Source organism: Mobula hypostoma, chromosome 1 (assembly GCF_963921235.1).
Source record: "Mobula hypostoma chromosome 1, sMobHyp1.1, whole genome shotgun sequence".
NCBI classification, from domain to species: domain Eukaryota; kingdom Metazoa; phylum Chordata; class Chondrichthyes; order Myliobatiformes; family Myliobatidae; genus Mobula; species Mobula hypostoma.
This window is the reverse complement of record NC_086097.1, coordinates 55,021,658-55,039,945: the sequence shown is the minus strand read 5'-3', so window position 1 is coordinate 55,039,945 and position 18,288 is coordinate 55,021,658. Positions and strand designations below refer to the sequence as shown.

General features: G+C 39.0%; 1 protein-coding gene across 1 annotated transcript in view; it reads left to right on the top strand.

Moving 5' to 3' along the window:
• atg14 (autophagy related 14) overlaps positions 1 to 18,232 on the top strand; it is a 44,745-nt gene extending 26,513 nt beyond the window's left edge. The window contains exons 8-10 of the mRNA XM_063049283.1: positions 7,272 to 7,362; positions 7,811 to 7,896; positions 15,598 to 18,232. Of these exons, the coding sequence (XP_062905353.1) occupies positions 7,272 to 7,362; positions 7,811 to 7,896; positions 15,598 to 15,907 (487 nt within the window). The 3' untranslated portion in view covers positions 15,908 to 18,232. The remainder of the gene's footprint in view (positions 1 to 7,271; positions 7,363 to 7,810; positions 7,897 to 15,597) is intronic.
• Positions 18,233 to 18,288: the final 56 nt, after the last annotated feature.

Here is an 18,288-nt window from a genome sequence, read left to right as displayed (position 1 = left end):
TTTTAAGAGGTTGGTCAACTCCTGCCTCAGCAAGGACCTGGACGTTCTGCAGTCTCCCTGTCACCTCAGTAAGTCTCCAGTGGATGCAGTCTCACTGACTCTTCACTCAGCCTTTGATCACCTGGACTTGGTCAGGCTGTTGTTTACTGACTACAGCTCAGCGCTCAACACAATCATACCCTCAGTTCTACTGAACAAGCTCCAAAAGCTTGGCCTCTGTACCTCCATCTGCAACTGGATCTTTGACTTTCTCACCAGGAGACCAATCTTTGCGGTTCGGAAATAACACCTTTCTGACAGTCAACACTGGCACACCTCAAGGATGTGTCCTTAGCCCACTGCTCTACTCTTTCTACACCCACAATTATGTTGCTTGGCATATTCAAACGTCATCTATAAATTTGCTGACAACACAACTATTGTTGGCAGAATTCCAGATGGTGTCAAAGAGACATACAGGAGCAAGATAGATCAGCTGGTTCAGTGGTATAACAACAACCTTGCATTCAGCGTCAGAAAGATCAAGGAATTCATTGTGGATTTGAGGAAAGGGAGGTGGAGAGAACACACCAGTCCTCATCAAGGGAGCAGAAGTGGAAAGGGTGAGCAGCTTCAAGTTCCTGAGCATTAGCACCTCTGAGGATCTATCCAGGGCCCAACATATTGATGCATTTACAAAGAAGACACCACAGTGGCTATATTTCATTAGGAGTTTGAGGAGATTTGGTATGTCGCCAAAGACTCGCAAATTTCTACAGATGTACCGTAGAGAGCAGTCTAACTGGCTGCAGCACCATCTGGTATGGAGCAGCCACTGCACAGGATCAGAAAAAGCTGCAGAATGGTGTAAACTCAGCTAGCTTCATCATGGGCACCAGCCTTCCCGACGTCCGGCACACCTTCAAAAGGCGATGCCTCAAAAGGTAGCATCCAGACCATAGTTAAGAACCTCCATCATCCAGGACATACTTCTTATCATTGCTACCATCAAGAGGGAGATACAGGAGCCACAGCTTCCTCCTCTCTGCCAAAAGATTTCTGAATGGACAATGAACCCATGAACACCACCTCAGTAATTTTTCTTTACCTCATATCATATAATTATCATATGCCTGTGATATTAAATGATTCAGTTTCTGAGTTTGAATTTGCTTTATTCACCAGTTTTTAAAAAATCTATCTGCATGTTGAGCTGCAAAAATTGCAGTAAAGCTTGTGACTTACTTGAAGCAAAATTTATAAGAATTTGAACCTCAACAAAATACCATTTCATAAGATGCATGCTATAAGTTGTAGCACTCTGTAATTGTTTCTTTTAAAATATACCCACCTTTCATACTGATGAAAACCAGTAAATATCATGGTTAATGAAAATAGAACTTGGACATCTTTACCAGAAGGTAAAAATGTCCAGCACAAAGTAACTCCTAGTTTTTGACCTGGTATTTTTCATTACTGAAGTTAGATTACATTGCCAAAGTGAGGGTTTTGGCCGCATTTTTAATATGAATTGTAAACATTTCAGAACCTTCAAACATAATTCTCCCAGTGTATTTCTGTACACTTTATTCCAAAGCACATACTCAATCAGTCTGCTCATAATCATCAGCAAAGTTATGGAAATTGATGTTGCCAGCTACATACTCACTAATAACTTATCTACCATTGCTCAGTTTGGCTTTTGCCAGAATAGCTTGTCTCCAGATCTTGTCACAAGCTTGGTCCAAATGTGAATTAAAGAGCTCAGTTCCACAAGGGAGAGAGAACACTCTTGATATCAGCAGCATTTAATCCAATGTGGCACTGAGGTGCCCTGGTAAAAGTGAGATCTGTTTTACCCTCAGTGTCTCTTCATATCAGTTTCACCCTTGAGGATAACATTTACTGGAAGGTATGACTCCAGTCACTAGAGGCTGCACAAAAAGAAATGTAAGTTCTTCACTGCACTATCCAATATGCTGTCAGTCCTATCTTCATTGTTGACCTTCCTTTCATGATAAGGTCAGAAGTAGGCATATTCACTGAGCGTTACACCATATCAATTCCAATTCTACTTCTCAGTAAACCAAAATATTCATGCCAGCATTCAGCAAGGCTTGGACGCATTCAGGCCTGAGCTGTTTAAAAAATTCCAGACAATGATACTTTTCAAAAGAAAAGGGAAGTCTAACCATATAGAACAGAAGGGTAAATGCATAATCCACGTAAACAATTTGGCTGCAAACGTAGGGTGTCCCTCAGTATATGACTTGCCAGGTGCCATCCCAACCCTTTCTTCGATCAATAAGACATATGCAGAGTGTAGGTTGCTCAGATGAGTACAACTCATAACAACACTCAAGAACTTCAAATACATTACATCCAGAATAAATTCAACCCATTTGATTATATCCCACCCACCACTCTGAATATTCATTCCTTCCACCATCAACGTACAGTGTCTGCGGTCAGTCACGTAGCCTATGCTTAAACTCTACCATCAAGAGGAACAATTGTATAGGAAAACAAAATATCCATATAAACCTCCAACACATATACCTTTCTGACTAGGCAATATATCGCAACCACAGACACATGTTGTGGAATGACCAAGTTGTGGAATTCCCTATCCAGCAGCTTCACCAGAAGGATTGCAAAGGTTCAAGAATGCTGCCTGTTAGCGTCTTCGCATAAGCTTTTAGAGATAGATGGTGATAACTGAGTTTCCAGAGCAGTCTATGATGACAAAAGGTTGTAATGGAAGGATAAGACCATAAGACAGAGGAGCAGAATTCTGCCACTCAGCCCATTGAGTCAGTTCTGCCATTTTATCATGGTTCATCTATTTCCCTCTTGAATCCATTCTCCTGCCTTCTCCCTGTAACCTTTCATGCACTGACTAATCAGAATCTATCAACCTCCGCTTAAATACACCCAATGACCTGGCCTCCACCGCCACCTGTGGCAATGAATTCCACAAATTCACCACCCTCCAGCTAAAGAAGTTCTCCTTATCTCTGTTCTAAATGGGCATCCCTCTACTCTGAAGCTGTGCCCTCTGTCCTAGATTCCCCCACCATAGGAATCATCCTCTACATGACCACTCTATCTAGTGCTTTCAACATTCAGTACATTTCAATAAGATCCACACTCATTCTTCTAAATTCCAGTGAGTACAGGCCCAAAGCCATCAATTGCTCCTCATATGATAAGCCGTTCATTCCCGGAATCATTCTCATGAACTTTCTTTGAATCCTCTGCAATGTCAGCACATCTTTTCTTAAATAAGGGCCCAAAATTGCTCACAATACTCCATGTGGACCTCACCAGTGTATTATAAAGCCTCAGCATTACATCTTTTGCTTTTATATTCTAGTCCGCTCGTTATGAGTGCTAACATTGCATTTGCCTTCCTCAGCACCGACTCAACCTGTAAATTATCCTTCAGAGAATCCTGCACGAGGATTCCCAAGTGTTTTTACTCCTCAGATTTTTGAATCCCCTCCCCACAAAAAAGTGTATTACCATACACTCCCTGACTCTGTATTCCATTTGCCACTTCTTTGCCCATTCTCCAAATCTGTCAAAGTACTTCTGCAGCTTCCCTGCTTCCTCAACACTACTGACGCTCCATCTATTTTTGTATCATCCACAAACTTGGCTACAAAGCAATTAATTCTGCCATCCAGATCATTTACATACAACGTAAAAACAAACAGTTCCCAACACCAACTCCCGTGGAACGCCACTAGTCTCCGGCAGCTAATCGTAAAAGGCTCCCTTTATTCCTACTCTTTGCCTCCTGCCAATCTTCTATCCATGCTAGTATCTTTCTTGTAATATGATGGGCCCTTATCTTGTTAAACAGCCTCATGTACAGCAACTCGTCAAAGACCTTGTGAAAATCCAAGTACATAACATCCATTGCTTTCCCTTTGTGTATCCTGCTTGTTATTTCCTCAAAGCAGTCCAACAGATTTGTCAGGCAAGATGTTCCCTGATGGAAACCATGCTGATTTTGGCCTGTTTTATTATGTGCCTCCAGTACCCTGAAACCTCATCCTTGACAATCAGTTCCAATATCTTCCCAATCACTGAGGTCAGGCAACTAGCCTATAATTTCCTTTCTTCTGCCTCTCTCCCTCCTTGAAGAGTGGAGTGACATTTGCAATTTTCCAGTCTTCTGGAACCATTCCAGAATCCAGTGATTCTTGAAGGATCATTTCTAATGCCTCCACAATCTCTTCAGCTACCTCTTTCAGAACCTTGGGGTGTAGTCCATCTGGTCCAGGTGACTTGTCTACCTTCAGACTTTTCAGTGTCCCAAGCACCTTCTCCCTAGTAATAGCAACTGCATTCACTTCTGCCTCCTGCCACTCTTGAACTTCTAGCATCCTGCTAATGTCTTGCATGATTTAGATTGATGCAAAATACTTGTTCAGTTCATTCCCCATTACCTTGATCCCCATTACTACCTCTCCAGCGTCACTTTCCAGCAGTCCAAAATCTACTTTTGTCTCTCTTTTACTCTTTATATATTTGGAAAAAAAACTTTTGGTATCTTCTTTGATAGTGTTGGCTAGCCTACCTTCATATTTAATCTTTCCCCCATTATGGCTTTTTTAGTTGCCTTCTGTTGGTTTTTAAAAGTTTCCCAATCCTCTAACTGATCACTAATTTTTTTTTTGCTCTATTATGCACCTTATCTTTTGCTTTTATGTTGGCTTTGACTTCCCTTGTCAACCATGGTTGTGTCATCCTGCCTTTAGAATACTACTCTAGTCTCCCCTTCCAATCAACTTTGGCCAGTTCCTTTCTCATACGTCTGTAATTCTCTTTACTCCACTGTAATATTGATATGTCAGACTTTAGCTTCTTCCTCTCAAACTATAGGGTGATTTCTATCATATTATGATCACTGCCTCCTAAAGGTTCATTTACCTTAAGCTCACTAATGAAATCCAGTTCATTACACCCAATCCATGATAACTGCTCCCCTAGTGGGCTCAACTACAAGCTGCTCTCAAAAGCCATCTTGTAGGGATTCTGGAAATGCCCTCTCTTGTGATCCAGCACCCACCTGATTTTCCCAGTTTATCTTCATATTGAACCCAGTTTATCTGTGTATTGAAATTCCCATGATTATCGTAACATTACCATTTTGACATGCCTTTTCAGTCTCCCTTTGTAATTGTTTTGCCCACAGCCCAGCTACTTTTTGGAGCTCGGTATATAACTCCCATCAGGATCTTTTTACCTTTGCAGTTTCTTAACTCTACCCACAAGAATTCTGCATCTTCCGATCTGATGTCACCTGCTTCTAAGGATTTGATTTCATTTTCTTTACCAACAGAGCCACACCACCCCCTCTGTCTACCTGCCTGTCCATTCGATACAACGTGTATCCTTGGATGTTAAGCTCCCAAATATAAACTTCTTTCAGCCATGACTCAGTGATGCCCACATCATACCTGCCAATCCCTGAGTTTCAACATCATCTACTTTATTTATTCCTTGTACCTGTGTGCATTCAAATATAACACCTTCAGTACTTTATGTATCACCCTTTTCAATTTTGTCCCCCTTTTACATGGCAACTCATCCCACTGACTGCAATTTTGCCCTATCATCTGCCTGACTGTCTCTGCTACCAAACCAACAGCCCTATCCTTAGCCCCATCACTCTGGTTCCCACTCCCCTGCCAAATTAGTTTGAACACTCAACCTGTCTGGAAGGATATTGGTCCCCCTCAGGTTCAGGTGTAACCTGTCCTTTTTGTACAGGTCATGCCTTCCCCCCCCCCCCCCATGATCAGAAATCTGAAACCCTGCCCACTGCACCAGTCTGTCAGCAACGCATTCATCTGTGAATATCCTATTCTTCCCTTCATTGACACATGGCACAAGCAGCAATCTGGAGATTGCTACCCTGAAGATCCTGCTTTTCAGCTTTCTGCTTAGCTTGCTAAATTCTCTCTTCAGGACCTCCTCACTTTTCCTACCTATGTAATTGGTTCCAATATTTACCAAGGCTTCTGACTGCTCACAATCCCCCTTTAGAATGTTGTGGACCCAATCCCAGTGTCCCTGACCCTGGCACCCACCTGCGAGGCAACATACCATTGGGATATCTGTATCGCACCCACAGTATCTCATGTCTACTCCTGTAGCTGTGGAATCCCCTACCACTACTGCAGTCCTCTTTTGCACCTTTCCCTTCTGAGCCAAACAGTCCAGAGACCTGGTGGCTGCAGCTCCCACCCAGTAGGTCTTCCCCATCAACAGTATCCAAAACGGTATTCTTTTTATTGAGCAAAACAGCCACAGGGGTATTCTGTACTGACTACCCAGTTCCCTTCCCTCTCCTGGCAGTCACCTATTTTCCAGCCACAGGCCACTTTCAGGTGAATAGTTCCCTGTAGCTCCTATCATCTCCTCAGTTTCCCATATGAACTGCAGATCTAGTTCCATGCACCTGGTGCAGATGTAGCTATCTGGGAGGCAGGAAGTCACACAAAGAACACAACAGTGTCTGGAGTCATCCTCGCTGCTTTAACTATGCACTAAGAGACGAAGAATGAAGAAGAAAATTACCAGATATTGTACCTTGCCCAAACCTGTTCCTGCCAAAGCCTTCCCACTCCTTAACTCACTGATTAACTCACACAGTGGCCACTCCACTTGTCCCTGTCTTATTTTTATTTGCCCTTGCTAATGAATTGCAACTATGTCACCGGAAAAAGCCGAAATCCCACGAAAACGCTTTTTAAAAAAATCTCTTACTCCTTGACTTGCATGAGATCTTCTGCACAAATTGGTGACTGTGATTGTGACGTGAAAAAAGCCAAAAGCTCCTTTTTTAAAATCTCATGCTTCCTGACCTGCATGAAGCTTCCTGCACCAATTCAACTGCGCCGCAAAAAAATAAAGGATGGGGGTGGGTAAATGTGTGTGTGTGTGTGTGTGGCGGGGGGGGGGGGGCTATCATTGGACCAGAGAAAAGGTTGAAGATGACAGTGTGCTTTGAAGAGTGTGAAGGTACACATCAGAAATTGAGAATTTGGAGAATATTAAAAAATTAAATTCTATAGAAATAAAACTCGTGTCTATATTCCCCATTATTTTAGAGTTTGGTTTTTATAACTGCTTGAAATGGCAAAAAACTAGGAGTCTGAGATGATTGAAAATGTAGGCATGAATTTCATTCAGTTGTTAACATTCTCCCAATTTTCTAGTTTGGCATTGCTTTAAAATATGTCTGATGATTTTCATAACCAAGATTTTTTTTGCAGTGAATTTTGTGAAGAGAATATGAGCAGAAAGAAGTTCATTCGAGCAGTGAATAAACTAAATACAAATATCCTGTACCTCTGCTTTTCCCAGGTATCTCATTTTAATGTGAAATGGATTAAATTTTATTTTACATATTTTTAAAGAAGTATGACTTGTTTACACTGAAAATTGTTGCTGCTGAGCCTCTTGGTGCAGATCAAGTTGTTATAAACTGAAAAAAGTGCAACAATAAGTTGGCTGTTTATTTAAAAAAAATACTAGAACTGCAGTAATCTAACATCCAACTATTGAAAAATTGTGATAGTTCAATATCTGGCTTATGAGATCATCTTTGCAGTGGTACCCCAGTTCTAATGTTCCCATTCAACTTTAAAAGGAGTTTACAAATGTTTTGGGATGTTAAAAGAAAATCAGCACATCCCAAACTTGCCAGAATATGAGTTTTGCTGTAGTAACGAAGTAGGTAGAATTCTTATTTCATTTTATTATTTTCAGTAAGCAACATTGCTCATATATTGTAACATTTCTTATTGTACAGCATGTTAACCCAGAGCTGTTACATCCATTGCACACACTGCGGAACATTATGCACTTGGTCAGTCCAGAAAATAAAAGCCTGGGAAGGTAGGTTGGATCTTTAATTGAATTGAAGGGAATTTAGCTTGCATTACAAAGTGTAGTTCTGATTAAATTAATTCTATAAACTCAAAGCACAATATGTAAATATTTATGTCAATTGGCACATTTTCAAATAGAAATTGGCTTTTGTATTTATTTGCCTAGCCTGCTTCTGAGTAGCTAATTTGCTGAAGGTGTTTGCATTTTTGCATTTGTAACTACCTAACTTTATTGAATTCTCATGGTTGCCCCATGATCACTGGCATCCTTCCCAAGGGTTTCTTGCATCTCAGGTTGGGAAACACTTCGCTTGGTGCAGTGTACTTTTGCAGATGGTGTACACTGCAGACCAAGTGCACAGGAAGAGAGAATAAATGCTCCAGGTGTTGGAGGGGGTGCTAATCAAGCAGACTGCTTTGTCCTTCAACTTTGTGATATTTTAGTATTGTGGGGACACTTATCCAAGCAAGTGAAAAGTATTCCATCATGCTTCTAACTTGTGCCTTGTAGATTGTATTATAACTTTCACGTATCTGGAGTTGAGCCACATGCCGTAGGATGTTCAGGCTCTGACCTACTCTTACAGTGTTTGAGCATCCTAGGGCACAAGTCAGACAGTTTCAAGACCATTTAAAGAAGCTAACCAATACATCAATACATGGCAGTTGCAGTATGACATGGAAAATGTGAAATTATCCACTTGGATAGGGAAAACAAAGGCAGAATATTATTTACATGGTGATAGACTGGGGAATGTTGATGTGAATGGATCTGAGTATCCCTGTACAACAATTATGCAAGTGCAGCAAACATTTAAAAGGCAAATTGTTCTCCACTCAACCTTAGACCTCTTGGACAACAGCAATACCTCTGTCAGGTTGCTGTTTACTAATTACAGCTCAACATTCAACACCAACATCCCCTCAGTACTGATCAACAAGCTTCAAAACCTGGGCCTCTGTGCCTTCCCCTTCCAACTTCCTCAGAGGGAGACCATTGTCGGTGTTTATCAGTAATAGCATCTCCTCCTGCTGACAATCAACAGAGGCACAACTAAAGGATGCCTGCTTATCCTACTGTTCTATTCCCTCTACATGTTGGCGCGTGGCCAAGTGGTTAAGGCGTCGGTCTAGTGATCTGAAGGTCGCTAGTTCAAGCCTCAGCTGAGGCAGCGTATTGTGTCCTTGAGCAAGGCACTTAACCACACGTTGTTCTGCGACAACACCGGTGCCAAGCTGTATCGTCCCTAGTGCCCTTCCCTTGGACAATATCAGCGGTGTGGAGAGGGGAGACTTGCAGCGTGGGCAACTGCAGGTCTTCCATACAATCTTGCCCAGGCCTGCGCCCTGGAAACCTTCCAAGGTGCAATTCCATGGTCTCACGAGACTAACGGATGCCTATAATAACTATAATTCCCTCTACACTCATGACTGTTTGGCTGGTTACAACTCAAACACCATCAACAAGTTCAATGATACCACTGTTGTTGGTAGAATATCAAGTGGCATAGGAGGGGCGTATAGGAGTGTGCTAGATCAGCTGTCACAACAGCAATTTTGCAGTCAACGTCAGTAAGACCAAGGAATTGATTGTGGACTTCAGGAAGGGAAAGTCATTGAGGAGTCAGCAGTGGATAGGGTGAGCAGCTTCAAGTTCCTGGGTGTCAATAACTATCCTGAGCCCAGCACATTGATGCAATCATGAAGAAAGCATGCCAGGGGCCATAGTTCATTAGGAGTCTGAGAAGATTTGGTATGTGTTATTTTCTGATACTTGGAGTTCCACCAAGAGTCAAGAATGGCTTAAATTCTTAACAATCATTTATTTTCATGATAGTATTATAAGTAATAGCCGTTACACCTTCTGACACAGGTTGAGGTTAATGACAGCGTCTAAAATATTTGTAGGGAGTAACGCCGGAAGGGAAGAAAGTATGGTATTTAGGAAATTTCTAACTTGCAAATATCTAAAAAACATGTGTTCTTGGTAAATTGTATTTATTAGATAACTGTTCAAAAGACATAAGGAAACCATCTGAAAACAAGTCCAAAAACCATGATATACCATTAGTCTTCCAAATTTGAAAGGCACGGTCCATAGAGGAGGGGAGAAAAAATATATTGCCAATAATAGGAATCGCTAGCACAAATTGATTAAGATCGAAAAATTTTCAGAATTGAAACCAAATGCGTAAGGTATGTTTAACTATCGGATTGCAAATCTGTTTATAGCGTTTCAAATTGGAAGGAAGAGAAGAACCTACTATAGAACCAAGTGCATAGCCTTGAACAGAATGTAATTCCAGAACTACCCATTTAGGAATGGATAGTATATCTTGGTCAAGTAACCAAAATTTCATGTGTCAAATATTAATTGCCCAATAATAAAATCTAAAGTTAGGTAATGCCAAGCCTCCATCTCTCTTAGCTTTCTGTAGATGGATTCTACCCAATCTTGGGTTTTTATTTTGCCAAATAAATGAAGAGATTTTAGCGTCTACTTTATCAAAAAAGGATTTTGGAACAAAAATCGGTAATGCCTGAAATATATACAAAAATTTTGGCAGAATAAACATCTTAACAGCATTAATACGACCAGTCAAAGTTAAATAAAGTGGATTAGATATATAAAAGTAAGTCATCAGCATAAAGTGATACTTTATGAGACTTTAACCCATGGGTTATACCAATAATGTTAGGAGATTCTCGAATAGCAATTGCAAGAGGTTCTAATGCTATATCAAATAATAAAGGACTAAGAGGACAACCTTGTCTGGTACCTCGAAAAAGAGGGAAAAAAGGTGAATTTAGAGTGTTAGTACGAACTGAGGCCAAAAACTTGGATTTTGTTAACTTTATGAATGAACAGATTGATTTTTTTTTTACAATTAACAGTACAGACGATATTTCCATGAACACCCTTTGGGATACTTTTAAAGCTTATATTTGTGGCCAGGTCATTTCGTACTCTGCTGCGTTGAGGAAAAGGTTGAAGAAGGAAGAGGTTGCTCTTGTGGACAAGATTAAGGAAATAGATAAGAAATATGCTACAGCTCCATCTGAGAAGCTGTATAAACAAAGAACTGAACTTCAAATGGAATACAGTTTATTACTTTCGTCCTCTATTGCAAATCAATTAATGAAGACAAGAAGTGAAATTTATATACATAAAGACAAAGTTGGTAAACTGTTGGCTACATCAATTGAAGACAAACTCCATTAAATTTCAAATTAATCAGATTTATAATCAAAAAGATCAACTGACGTTTGATCAAGCTGAGATTAATCAATCCTTTTTTGATTTTTATTCCTCTTTATATCAATCAGAATCTCCACGAGATTCTAAACATATGTGTGACTTTTTAGATAACCTAGACTTCCCTAAGATTACACACGATGTATCTTCTATGTTAGAAACTTCCTTTACTACTGATGAGATTAAGAATGTTATTTTTTCTATGAACTCGGGGAAAGCTCCTGGCCCTGATGGGTTTACCGTGGAATTTTAAAAATCTTTTGCACCCTCATTAGTCCCCTGATTATCCAGGGTTCTGGAGGCCTCATTAAAACTTGGTAAACTACCAGAATCCTTTTATAGAGCATCGATCTCTTTAATATTAAAGAAGGATAAAGACCCCACTCAATGTGCATCTTATAGACCAATATCCTTGTTAAATGTTGACTCTAAGATTTTTTCTAAATTATTAGCAAATAGACTAGAAAAAGGCAGTTCCTTATATTATTTCGGAAGACCAAATGGGTTTTATTAAGAATCGCTACTCTTTTTATAATATTCATACACTTTTAACTATTGTCTATACCCCGTCACAAAACGATCCTGAATGTGTCATTTCCTTAGACGCTGAAAAAGCCTTTGATAGAGTTGGATGGCCCTACTTATTTAAGGTGCTTGAAATATTTAACTTCAGCCCGAAATTTATATCCTGGATCAAATTGTTATACCATTCTCCTATGGCCTCAGTTCGTACTAACAATCATTTATTTTAAAGAACAAACAAACATAAAGATACTAAGCAAACTAAATACTAACCTGAGAAACAAAGCTAAGATGAACGAAAAGCAGTCAGAAGCCAAAGAAAAAAAAGAGAGAATAAGAAGCAAAGCCTCTGAAACATCCATTTCTTTTATAATTGAGATAAGAAAAATACCTTGGATAAAATAAACCGATCGATGTTTGCACAATTCCATCATGTTGGTAAAATGCTAATACTTAGCCAAGGCAAAATGAGAAAGGTGATAAACTGTTCGTTTGACTGTGATACCGCTTTCTGCTAGTGAGTGGGGACGACCCACCATATACTGTGAAAAATACATGTTTGTTAAAAAGTACAAATAATTAAAATACAACTTTAGTCTGACATTAATTCATCTTATAAAAAGTATTAAAAACCAGCGGTTTCCAACAGTCTCCCCGCCACCCCCCCCCCCCCCCCAGTGATTCTATAAGGGACCCTGGCAGAATCACATCAAACACACCTGAAAATTGAGAGGTGGAAAAAGCTTTATCTACATGACTGGGTAGTCAAAAACTACTTCACAAAAGCATTTATAATACTGCATTATGGTTGGATACACTTGTGATGCTTATACAAGTTTGGGCTATTCTGATAATAATCACTTTTAAACAAACAAAAAATGTAGATTATAATAATGTCAAATAATTATATTTGTGCTTGAGGTCTTCCCACAGTATGAACTGAACAAATATTTTTCACTGTGGAAGACATGAGCAGTATGCTCCAGGTGTCAGGGCCATGAAGTGTGTGAAGTTACCATAACTAGAGACAAGGTTCTTGGGAAACTGAAAGGTCTGAAGGTAGATAAGTTACCTGGACCAGATGGTGTACACCTCAGAGTTCTGAAAGAGGTGGCTGAATAGATCGTGGGTGCATTAGAAATGATCTTTCAAGAATCACTACATTCTGGAATGGTTCCAGAAAACTGGAAAATTGCAAATGTCACCCCACTCTTCAAGATGGGAGAGAGGCAGAAGAAAGGAAACTATAGGCCAGTTGGTCTGACCTCAGTGGTTGGTAAGATGTTGGAGTCGATTATTAAGGATGAGTTCTTGGGGTACTTGGAGGCATATGATAAGATAAGCCGTAGTCAGCGTGGTTTCTCAAGGGAAAACCTTGCCTGACAAAATTTGTTGGAATTCTTTGAAGAAGTAACAAGCAGGATAGACAAAGGAGAATTAGTTGATGTTGTGTACTTGGATTTCCAGAAGGCCTGTGACAAAGTGCCATACATGAGGATGCATAACAAGCTATGAGCCCATGGTATTGATTCCAGCATGGATAAAGCAGTGACTGATTGGGAGGAGGCAAAGAGTGGGAATAAAGCGAGCCTTTTCTGATTGGCTGCTGGTGACTAGTGGTGTTCCACAAGGGTCTGTGTTGGGACCAATTCTTTTTACGTTGTATGTCAATGATTTGGATGATGGAATTGTTGGCTTTGTTGCAAAGTTTGCAGACGATATGAAGATAGCTGGAGGGGCAGGTAGTTTTGAGGGGGTAGAGAGGCTACAGAAGGCCAGACACATTAGGAGAATGGTCAAAGAAATGGCAAATGGAATAGTCTTGGTGAGTGTATGGTCATGCACTTCAATAGAAGAAATGAAAGGGTTTCTCAATGGAGAGAATATACAAAAAAACAGATGCAAAGGGTCTTGGGAGTACTTGTGCTGGATTCCTTAAAGGTCAATTTGCAGATTGAGTTGGTGGTGAAGAAGGCAAATGCAATGTTGGCATTCATTTCAAGAGGACGAGTATGTAAAAGCAAAGATATAATGTTGAAACTTTATAAAGCACCTGGAGTATTATGAGTAGGTTTGGGCCCCTTATCTTAGAAAGGACATGCCAGAACTGGAGAGGGTTCAAAGGAGGTTCACGAGAATGATTCTAGGATTGAATGGCTTGTCTTAAGAAGAGCGTCTGATGGCTTTGGGCCTGTATTCACTAGAATTGAGAATAATGAGGGGTGATCTCACTGAAACCTATCGAATGGTGAAAGGCCTTAATAGAGTGGACTCAATTATGGCTCAACCTCCCCACCACTGAGGACATCTTCAGAAGGTGGTGCCTCAAGAAGATACCATCCATCACTAAGGACCCTCACCATCTGGGACATGCCCACTTCTCATTACTACCATCATCGAGAAGGTACAGGAGCTTGAACATACATACATACTCAAACTTACACTCACTCGGTGTTTTAGGAACAGCCTCTCCTCTCTGCCATCAGATTTATGAATGATCCATTAACACATTTTTTAATGTAATATCGTAATTTTTTTGTTTCACACTGCCACAAAAATAATAAATTATCAGTGATAATGAACCTGATTTGACTCTGAACAACCATGCTTCAGTTAAGAACACAAAAGAGATGGGTTGTTTAACAGATTAGATCAAAACTTTGTACATATTCTCAGTGATGACCGTGAATGCAACTGAAATGGCTGATCTGCATACAGCAGTTTTAACAGGATCACTTGAAACAACCTCTAGTTTCTTATACAAAGACAAAAAATGCTAGGCTACTCACGTTTGGTAGTACCATCTTAACTGGAATTTTGAAGCAGTTTGTGCCTTTGTGCACCAAAATAAGGCTAATGTTTGGACACAACCTGGTTAAACATTAAGTATAATACAGAAATGTATCATAATAGTCACTAATAGCCGAGGGGGGAGAATCTCATATGGTCTCCTTGACATTCAGTCATACTATCATTGTGAATCTCCCACAAGCAAGTTTGCAGTACTTTGGGAAATCAGTGGAATTCACTTGAGTTCATCATGACTCTGAATCAGGATGTTGTCTCAGCACAAAAATCAAGGCTGACGCTAAAGCAGTAATGAGGGAGTGGGGATTCTTTGGGGGGGTGCGGGTGCCAATTTTTTGAATGAGATATTAAAATGAGTTCCCTTATGCAAATCTAAAGAAAAATAATTATCACACTGTAACTAAGTGTAGAATATCTCAATGTGCCAAAAACAAATAATCTGGTGTTTTTCACAAACTGATTGCTGGGCTTTTTGATATTACCTCAGTGTTCATTTCAGAGAACTTCATTTGTTTTAAATCATTTTGAGTTGTTTTGAAAGGAGAGAAAATGTGCCAATAGTCTTTCATCGAGAGGAAACCACTGGATCAGTTGTATAGTTACTAATTACATTAGTAAACAAAGCCTAGCATTCATTGATGATTGATTTAACTGACAACTCCTAAGTACTTCCTTTTATTTACAAGGCAGGTAATGGAATTTTTAAAAAATTGGATGAATGCAGCTTCATGCATGACATCACTATAGTGTGTAATATTTATAAGATTCACTGAAGCTTCTCATAAACCCACTCCCCAATAGATCAAGGACAGCAGATGAATGGAAAGACCACAACCTTTTAGATACTTTCTTTGGAAAATATTGCTATTCATTATTGCTGAGTCAGTATCCAAATGGGCTCCTTGATTGATAGTAGCATAGAATGAACGTCAGCTAGGCTAGTTTTTCAAGGAAGGTGCACACCACTAACTTTCTAAGGCCAATGATAGACAGCACTTACTGGCTTAATTCTGACACCCACACATTTCCATGAGTAGAACAAAAATTCTTTGACCAAAACATTAATACTTGAAAATCTGTGTTATTACATGTGTACAAAGTAATATTTTCTTTTAAATTTAGATCTGGTCCTTTTGAAATCAGTGCTGATCTTGAAGATTCAATGGAATTAGTGGATCCAAATATTGCTGCTCAGACTGATGAAAGTGGTGATGAATACATAAGTGATGAAGAAACTGATCTGGGAACAGATTGGGAGACTGTACCTAGTCCTAAATTTTATGATATTCCCTCTCAACCAGTTGAAGTATTGCAAAGTCAAGCCATGCAAGCATCTCAACCTGTCAGCAACAGTAACAGTACTGGTGGTATGATATCTTCTGCAGCAGCTTCTGTTACATCATGGTGGAAGCAGTACTATGGACAGCGCTGATTACTTGCTGCACTGGAGTATAAATTTATGAAGGGAAAAACACATAACATTACTTGTAGTGCCTATAAAATATATAAAACTAGATAAACTTTATATGGCTCAGAAGCATAATCAGCTGATTAGAACTGGTTAAATTTTGTTTTGGAATAATGGAACTACTTTGAACAAATTTGTGTACAAGATGTAATTGTGCAAAGGAAATGGTAGGAGCACATTTTTATTTCAGAGTACTAGGTAATGATCTTATCAGATGTGATTTAAATGACAACTTTATTAATGAAGGACTTTTCAGTGGTTTGCACCAGTGAATGTCAGCTGTTGGAATATTTGCAGAATCCTTAAGTGACACTTGAAAACTAAGGATGGTGCAATTTTAAATCTGTTTGCAATTCACTAAGCTCAAGGCATACACTGTTGAAGAATTTGAAAGGTATTCATCCTTACTAATGGTACCAGTTCAAATTCTACCATTCTCAGGCTGACTATTCCAAATGACAGCAGTTCTTTTTCCCCTCTCATTTTGCCTTGTTATTTTGCAAATTACCTAGTTGGTAACCCTTCAACCCTTCTGTCACCCAAACAGTTTATTGTGATTTTTATTTTCGAAACCCCTCAAGATTCTAAGCACTGATGGAGCTTCTCTAAGAAAAGCACCAGTTTCTACAGAAACACTGTATTACTGAAGTCTCTTTTCCTTGATGATAATCATTTCAGCACACTCTCACATCTTGCCACATTCCCAAACTGTGATTTCAATCTTGGGCCTAAACAGCATTTGATAAAAGTTTGAAGTAATTTTTGTTTTTACTCTTCGTAACTATGGATTTACACGAGTATTTAAATGACCTTCTCAATTTATCCTAGCATTTTCAAGATTTGTCTATAAATACCTTTCTTATTGTTGCACCCACATTAAAACTGTATAGTTCAGTTTGTGTGGTCTCCTATTCCAACTACTAAAATGTTCACTTCAAACTTGTGTTGATTTGCATCTGTAATGTTTCATCATCATTTCACCTTGTGCAGTAAAAGCAAGGGGGCTAGATGGCCTGCTCCTATTTCTTATTCTGTCCTGTGTTTCAAATCCACTTCATTGTGCACAATTTCAAAGTTTCATGTCATCAGCAAACATTTGAAATAAATCCATATCTGGGCCGCTAATACATGACTTGAAAATTAGTGTTGTCTGTATCTATAATTTCAAATGCAGTGATGCCAGTACTAAACACAGCAGCTAAGAAATAAATTGCTCACTTGAACCTCATTTCTTTCGTTCAGGTCAGTTTTATATTGATGAAGCCCCTCCCCTTTTAATCAATGGACTTCAGTTTTGCTGATGAATCTTATGTGGTACTTTATCAAATCTCTTGGGGGAAAAAAAACGTACATTAACACTGTAATTCACCTCTCCATTACATTAAAAAAAAATTCAGTTACACAAATGCAATTTGACTTGCATTTGTCATAAAACCATATTTTCCTAAGTGCCACTATCTTGTACAAGATTAAAATCTTAAACTTTTCCCACAACTGAAGGTTGACTGGTATATCTTGTACCCCACATTGAAAAAGATTGTAATATTTGAAATATTTACTTAGGTTTAGGGAAAGTTTGAGTGATCTCACAATTTCATGCCATGCCAAAATTAAGCAAATGTAATTCTTTTATACAAGCATTCTTTTAACTAAAGAGAGGTACTAAGTACTCAATGCCAGATCCACTACACATTCTCTGTCGCCATACAATCTGGATTTTGGTACCCAAGATACTCTACCTTGCTTTTGAGTGACATACAGATTACTTCTGTAATCCCTTTAATGGTCTAGCTAAGTTTGCTACAAACTTTGTGTTTCTCATTCACTTTCTGATTTAAGAATGGTTCCGAATGTTGATGAACATGACAAGTTTGTGTACGGTACTTCCTTTCAGTCCATCTTCAGGTATCAAGGCATTCCTAGGTTTAGATGCTCTCTCTTTCATTCATGAACATACAGCCCCTCCCCTTACTTATTTATACTTTTACCTGTAAAAATAAATCACATTCACTTAGGTCAAGTCTCTTAATCACTGAAATTAATTGTCTATTTGAAGGGATTTTATTTTGCTTAAGTATCAAACCAACACTTTTAGTAATCAACTCCACTGTAGAAATTCTAAATATTTTCTTGAAAAACTGAACTGGTATGCCAAAATAAAATCATTTCAGCAGTTTCAACAGCTAAGGTATATTGATTAAATTAACAGATTAATTCAATACAATAGAGTAAGTTTAATTCTTTTGGTATTCAGTTCAATGTAATCTAATGAGGTGAATGGACAATTCTTAAATCACCAAGTGCACAGCACTTAAGAATTTAAAGCAATTTAAAATCTATTTAAC